Source organism: Phaseolus vulgaris, chromosome 10 (genome assembly GCF_000499845.2).
Source record: "Phaseolus vulgaris cultivar G19833 chromosome 10, P. vulgaris v2.0, whole genome shotgun sequence".
NCBI lineage: Eukaryota > Viridiplantae > Streptophyta > Magnoliopsida > Fabales > Fabaceae > Phaseolus > Phaseolus vulgaris.
In genome coordinates this window covers 3,188,773-3,196,379 of record NC_023750.2, presented here as the reverse complement: position 1 = coordinate 3,196,379, position 7,607 = coordinate 3,188,773, and the positions used below count along the sequence as shown (strand labels likewise).

At 31.0% G+C, this 7,607-nt stretch overlaps 1 protein-coding gene across 1 annotated transcript; it reads left to right on the top strand.

The window, feature by feature from the left end:
* The first annotated feature begins 1,167 nt into the window (after positions 1-1,167).
* On the top strand, positions 1,168-4,773 carry LOC137818962 (cytochrome P450 CYP82D47-like). The gene is made up of 2 exons (XM_068622631.1): positions 1,168-2,179; positions 3,982-4,773. Exons 1-2 carry the CDS (start codon positions 1,217-1,219, stop codon positions 4,609-4,611), a joined length of 1,593 nt encoding a protein of 530 aa, XP_068478732.1. The 5' UTR covers positions 1,168-1,216; the 3' UTR covers positions 4,612-4,773.
* Positions 4,774-7,607: the final 2,834 nt, after the last annotated feature.

Here is a 7,607-nt window from a genome sequence, read left to right as displayed (position 1 = left end):
TAACCGTCACAATATACCGTGTTTTTGTAATGTCAAAAGTTGTTTACATTGGCTACGAATAGCCAACAATGCCACCCAAGCTAAATCTAAATGAAATTTGAATATTTTCTTAAACAAATAAAAATCTAACCTAGGGTTCGGAGTGTAGTTGGACAAAATTAAAAATTCCTCCAGGAAAAAAGTTTGAGGACATATGTTTCTCGTGTTTGGCTATGCTTCCCATGATCCCTTTACATGTTCCTTACCTTTCTTTTGACTTTTATTGACCTATATGCACTTGCCTAGGGCAGAAAGTAAATTCTTAATTTCTATAATTATCAAAATATTATGCTATTTTGAAAACATTTATTTACTTATAACTATTTTATATTCTTCCTTATTCATGTCAGTTGCCACACTAATCTCCTTTATTCTAGAACTTCTATAACTTAAGCAATGCCTAGTCCCTCAAATGATGGAAAACTAGTGTTATGATGAGGCTATGAAAGATCTTTTAGGATGAACAACGAGTCTCGTCACTTAAGTGTTATAGTGTCACTTAAATTATATAAATTATCTATAAAGTGACATACCATAACATTTGTAGCTTGAGTAAGAAAAAGTTAATAAAATTTTCATTGTTTTAATAATGGATGTTGTTCAAGCTATAATTACACACTCAAACAACTTTCAATACATTTTCCTTTTCGCGTATATATATATATATATTTACTGCATAATTAATTGAGTTATTATAATGTGTTCAACCATCAAACATTATTAAAAATATAACCTTAATTAATAAAAAAAGCAAGTGCTAAAAAATATTACACATAGTTATGTTTCAATTTAAATCATATAAAATAATTATTTTCAAACTAGTAATTACTTGCACATTTGCATATTTAATGAAATATAAAATATTCTAACCAAATTTCATTTTAAAAATTATTCTTACAAAATGTATAATAATTTTAAATTATTTTAATTTAAATATGATTTTAAAAGGTTGTGAATTTTAAATTTAATTCCAATTTAATTATTTAAATATAGATATGTAAAATTTCAAATAAATTCTTTTAAAAAATATGGATTTAAATTGAATTATTTGGTTTTAGATTAGATTTTTAAAAATCTATTTAGTGTAAACCTGAGTAGATATATATATATATATATATATATATATATATATATATATAAGTAGATATGCAAGTATCATAACTACTCAACAATCCCCATGGATCCTGCTTCCTATGTCCCAACTTTTGCAGGAATCTTAGCTTTGTTAATTGCATGCAAAGTGTTTAGGTTCATTAGATCTCTGAATAGATCTACTAAACCTAAAAAGGGCACAAAAGTACCCGAACCTGGTGTTGCTTTACCTTTCATAGGGCACCTCCATCTGCTGAATGCTAGAATACCCTATTTCAGGACCTTTTCAGCCATGGCTGAGAAATATGGTCCAATTTTCTGTGTCAAACTGGGTTGCCACCCCACCATAGTGGTGAACAGCAGGGAAATTGCAAAGGAGTGCCTCACAAAAAATGACAGAGTTTTTGCCTCAAGGCCAAACACTTCTGCAGGGAGAATCCTGGGTTACAACCATGCAGTGTTTGGCCTTGCCCCTTATGGAAATTACTGGCGTGAGATTAGAAAAATGGCAGTTCTTGAGATTTTCTCAAGCTACAGGCTTGAGAAGCTGAAGCATGTGAGAGACAGTGAAACATTGTCACTTGTGAAGGAGTTGTACTCATCAATATCATCGATAAAGAACGTGAAGGGTTCAACTGAAGTGGCTATGAGCAATTTATTGGAGCACATGACCTTCAATATAATTGTGAGGATGATAGCTGGAAAGAGATTTGGAGGGGACACAGTTAATGAAGAAGATAATGAGGCGTGGAAGCTGAGGAAAGCCATAAAAGATGCCACGTATCTGTGTGGTATTTTTGTGGTGGCTGATGCAATTCCATCACTGAGTTGGTTTGATTTTCAAGGACATCTCAGTTTCATGAAAAGAACAGCTAAGAAACTAGACTTTATCCTTCAGAAGTGGCTTGAAGAACATGTGAAGACGAGAGGAGATAACATGAATGGTGGATGTGAAAGGGACTTCATGGATGTGATGCTATCATCTTTCGAAGGGCAAGAAGATTTTTGTGGCTATAACAGGGAGATAGTTATCAAAGCAACATCAGTGGTACGTTTTCTTTTAATTCTCAATAATTGGTCTAGTAATTGTCAAGAGAAACAAAATTCCTTCAAAAAAAATACATTCACTTCACACTTCACAACTCTCATTGCTCTAAAATCATTACATACAAATTAATTTTGGAAATAAAAACAATCAATTACTATATTAATTAATTTTGAAAAAAAAAATTAGCTATTTTATAAACTACAAAATTATTACATGTAAAGTAATTTTTAAATTGAAATTTAATTAAATATAAATTTAAAAACTAATTTATAATAGAAACCATTTTAAAAGTTTTTTTTGGATTTTTAATGGATTTTGTTATGGAGATTTTAAACTAACTCTTATATATATAGCTTGAAACATTTCTTAGATGTTCTTTTAATTCATTTTATTAATCTTGATAAAAAAAATACTTTAAATACCAATAATTATTTTAATTTTTAAAATAATATCTAATTTAATAAATATAGTGATTAATTATTTTTTTTAAAATTAGTTTTTATTTAATAATTATATTGTAGTGTTATTTTAATAATATAATAATATATATTAGAATTTTAAATTAAAAAATAAATAAGTATTATAAAATATTATTATTTGAGGATATCAAGTTAATATTTTTTATTTGGTGGATGAAAAATAGAACAATTTAACTCCCACGTGACCGTACTAATCCCCTGTTTCCTCCCTTTTACTTTTGATGGCTTGGAAGTGATAGTTGTGTTCAAAATCCAACCATACAATATAGGTCACACGTCAACTTTGGTTATTGATTATAATATAAATTTCTAAAGTTCAATTTTAACATCTTTTTTAACACTTTCTATTAATTTTAAGACACAATCCCGAGTATATTAAAAAAAATGTTTTTAAGTTTAATTGTGGATGTTTGACAAACATATTAGTCAACAATATGTAAATATTTATACTTATCTAGAGGATTCTCCAAAATACAGACAACTCTACCATTTTTTTTCAGAAAAAAATAATTAATTTTAGGATAAATAAGACTGGTTCGTCTTCTTCTATAAACTTTCCTAGGTTTGTAGTATATTAATTCTTGTAATCTATGCATAGTGTAAATGAAAATATAATAATGACAAATGGTTGGTTAAAAAGAAGGGTTTTGTGGATTCATAAAGAGATCTTCCCTCAAACTAAGAAAATAAAATAAAAATAGGTTTTGATGAATTTATTTGTACATTTATATATCTCTTTACATAGTATTGTAAAAAATATAATTTTTTTAACATAATAATTTCATTGTATTTCTCAATTAAAAGATAAAATATTAAAGATTTTGCATTAACTACATATAAAGAAAATTTTATAATATATAAATAAATACAAATTTTACTTTATAAATTAATTTTAATATTTTGCGGATACTTCGAAATTGATGGAATACTTAACTTAATTACTATGGAAAAATTAGGTTTAGGGTTATTCATATTTTTCGTGAAGGGAATGCGTGTGCTGATAAATTGGATAATTTAGAATTTATTCATACAGAATCATTTAATTAGTATAATATGTTTCCATCTAACTTGTTCTTAGAATTCTTTATGAATAGGTATAGTCTAACTATATATCGTTTTTGTTAACATGAGTTTTGGTTTAATCTCTCATATTTTGTTTTTTCATGTGATGACAGATGATTGTTCTTATTTAATGTATCTGTCTAGCTGAGATGTTAAGTTGTATAATGAAAGCTTTTATAAAAAAAATTAGAGTTCTCTTAAAATAATTTTGTTTCTTTATTCAAACGAGAGATTATTTATGTTGATGAACTTTTGTTACAGCTCCTTGTCCTTACTGGCTCTGGAAGCACAGCCATAACCCTAACATGGGCACTCTCCTTGCTCCTAAACCACCCAAGGGTCCTAAAGGCTGCACAACAAGAACTGGACAACAGCGTAGGAAAAGAAAGATGGGTCCAAGAATCTGACATAAAAAACCTCAATTATCTCCATGCCATCATCAAAGAGACCCTTCGTCTGTACCCACCAGCACCCTTAACAGGAATCAGGGAAGCCATGGAGGATTGCTGTGTGGCAGGGTACCATGTCCCAAAGGGAGCACGTTTGCTTATTAACCTATGGGAGCTGCAAAGGGACCCAGAAGTATGGTCCAACCCTAATGAGTTTAACCCCGAAAGGTTCCTCACGACTCATCGAGACATTGACTTTATGAGCCAGAACTTCGAGCTAATTCCATTTAGCTTTGGAAGAAGGTCGTGCCCGGGAGTGACCTTTGGGCTGCAAGTGCTGCATTTGACCCTGGCTCGCTTGATTCAAGGCTTTGATATGAGCACAAAGGATGGTGCTGAAGTTGATATGACTGAAGGGTTAGGTGTGGCTTTGCCTAAAGAAAACGAACTCCAACTTACGCTTGCACCACGTCTTCCGTTGATGCTTTATGAAAGCCTTTGAATAAAGTATGGGAAAATAATAAAATAGTGTTTTATGCTAGATATTACTATGAGATTGTACTTCGGGTTATGTGGCCTTTCATACCAAAAACTTATGTAGTTTAATGGTAATAGCTACTAGTACTTGAATATTAAATAAGTGATAATACTTTTTTTTATAGTATGCAGAAATGGTTACTTAAACCCATATAAAAAAATAAGATACAATTTACTTCAACCCAACCATCTCCTTCATGTTTTCAAATAAAATTCTTGGTAGAGGTTTTGTTTTCTGCTACTTGATCATAACTTGTGACATACATTATTTTTACCTCTCCATTCTTCACATGTTTCCTAATAAAATGAAAATGATTATCAATATGCTTATTCCTCTCATGATAAACTGGATCCTTTGTTAATTCAATTGTTGATTTGTTAATTCAATTGTTGAGTTGTTGTTGACTCTTTTCACGTAGTAAATTTTTAGCCAAATTGTATGATACATACCAAGATATTGTAACATATTTCACCTCTTTTGTAACCTTTTGCAACTAGATGTAGCTTTCATTCTCCCCTTGGACATTCATCTTTTTCTTGTATACCCATTTTACACTTATGGGTTTATAATCCTTTTGGCAACTCTACTAAGTCTTGCATTTTATTTTTTTCAATTGCTTTTATCTCATCATCCATTACAACTTCCAATTCTTGTCTTTTAATGATTCCTCAAATACAATGTTCTCTAAGTATGCTAATAAGTAAATCAAATGAACTTCATCAGTTGAGTCATATAGATCTTGTAGGCTCCGTAAGTGTGGTTCTTCTTCATGATGACTACTTTACACCAAGTGTATTGTGTCAAGAGTAAGAATTTTTCCCTAAGAACTGATATCGAACCCATAAGGAACAGTTAAATTATCAAGTATAATATTCACTAAATAGAAAACAATAAGTAAAAGTTTGTAGGATGTTTATTGTGTATGATTGCAAGAATTGTAAATAAAACAAAGTAAAGAGTTGTTGATTCAATTGGAAAAATTGGTAATGCTTCCACTAGTACAAGTCAATTTGACTATCAATATGTTTTAGAGCATGATGACCAGCCCTTTCCTTGCATCCTACACTGTAAGTTTAATTATTTCACAATTTTATTATGTACTAAATATTTTAGATATTCACATCTACTTATGGTACAAACCGACAAATAACTAAGGACACAACAAACACTTCCCAAAAGGGTCAGTCATCTCAAGATGCAAAGTCAGGCTCACCAAGCCTCGAGAAAGAATCAGCAAAAGAAGAAGAAACTATAAACCAGAATACCATAAGTTATTCCTTTTGGTCCTTAAAAAAATAGAATATGTTTTTAAATAATTTAGGCTCACTTTAGGTGTCCAAATAACAAAGATAGGCTAGAATAAGGTACCTTTAGCATAATAGGGGGTGTAGGTATCATTTTAGCTTGTTCCTAACCCTTTATGAAGGCAATTTGACTTAGTTTCTAGAAGGACAAGCCTAGGGTGCGGGTTTGACTTAGTCAAACCCTAAGGATTCCCATTTTTTTTCCCTTTTTTCCATCTTACCCCTCTTGATTGTTTTCCAAGGCTCCTTCACCTATAAATATGAGGTTTACCCATTGTATTTTACAAGTTAAATTTGAATGAAGTAAAGAAACTCTGCACAAATTGTGTGAGCTCTTAGTGAAGCTTATGTCCTCTTAGGTTTGAGGTCTTATCTTGATTGATTGGGAAACTCTCAAGTGGCGGCGACCAACACACTCATCTTGAAGCACATCACCCTCCAAGTGGCATGACATTTCTCACCCACCATCATAAGTTTTCTCATTCCATTTTTCCTTTCATTTCTCCATTCCATTTTTATTTGTTTGTCTCTTAGTTTCTCTTCTTTGTTGCTCTTGGGTTTCACTAATAATCATGAGTATGGTGCATCATTTGGGAGGTCATGACCACCATTGATGTTACCTTGTGCCCATTTTTTCAATTCCGCAATTGCGCATCTCATCCTCATCATATCTTGTTTTTCATCTTTGCCTCTGTGAAGTAAACTTTCACACTTACTTAAACACTTGGTTAAGTTCGTGTCCAGTGGAAATCTTCCTTAAGTCCTCACCATTAATTGTTAAAATCTCAACAAGCCACCATAAATGAAAACATCTAAAAATCAACTCACATCAAGTTATCCACATTACTTGTATTTTTTTTACAGGTTTTTATGAATCACATCAGTGCTACTTCTACTTCAAGGGACGCATTTCATATTTTTATTTGTAGTACGTTTTTATATAATTTTATTATGGTCTATTTCAAGTTCTAGTAATCTTGGTTAATTTCTAATTTACAATTTTATTTTTTGATTTATTTTAATTGCTAAGTTGTATTTTATGTATTAATATTCAGTCTGACTTAAAATTATCTAAATATTTGAATGATTTGGATGATTTTTATAATTTGTATGTTTTTTCTAAAAGTTTTTACAGGTGAAAACGAATAGAACAATAAAAATAAACTGCATTTTTTCAGTTTTTATGTGTCGACTAAGTCCACACAAATCATTATTAATCTTTATTTTTTTTGTAGCTTCCATTTTTGTGTGGGTCAGACCCACACAAGTTTTTTTTTTTTGTCCAATTACACATCGGTTGGGCCGACTCAAATTCAGATTTCACTTTTTTTTATACATCTTCGTCGGCCTGGCCAATGATATTTCATCCCCGCTTAGGTCGGCTAGGCCGATGATACTTCCATCTGCGTCACATCGGTTTGGCCCATGCAATTTTTGTCTGGCCAATGCAATTTTTGTCGCTCTTGCTGGCCAATGCAAATTGACTTTGTTTCCACACTTTTCTCGTTGGCTTCTTGGTTGTTGCATAACCAACGCTTTTTCTTCAATTTTCTTTGATTTGTGTCCATTTTGGTCGATGAAAAAAGAGGTTTCTATTGTAGTGGTATGACGTTTCATTACAAGAAAAACATGAAATAGAAACTAATTTTATTTGGT

Coding starts and splice junctions, on each gene's coding strand:
- LOC137818962 (XM_068622631.1), top strand. CDS start 1,217: ATGGATCCTGCTTCCTATGTCCCAACTTTTGCAGGAATCTTAGCTTTG. Junction 2,180..3,981: donor TTATCAAAGCAACATCAGTG/GTACGTTTTCTT, acceptor CTTTTGTTACAG/CTCCTTGTCCTTACTGGCTC.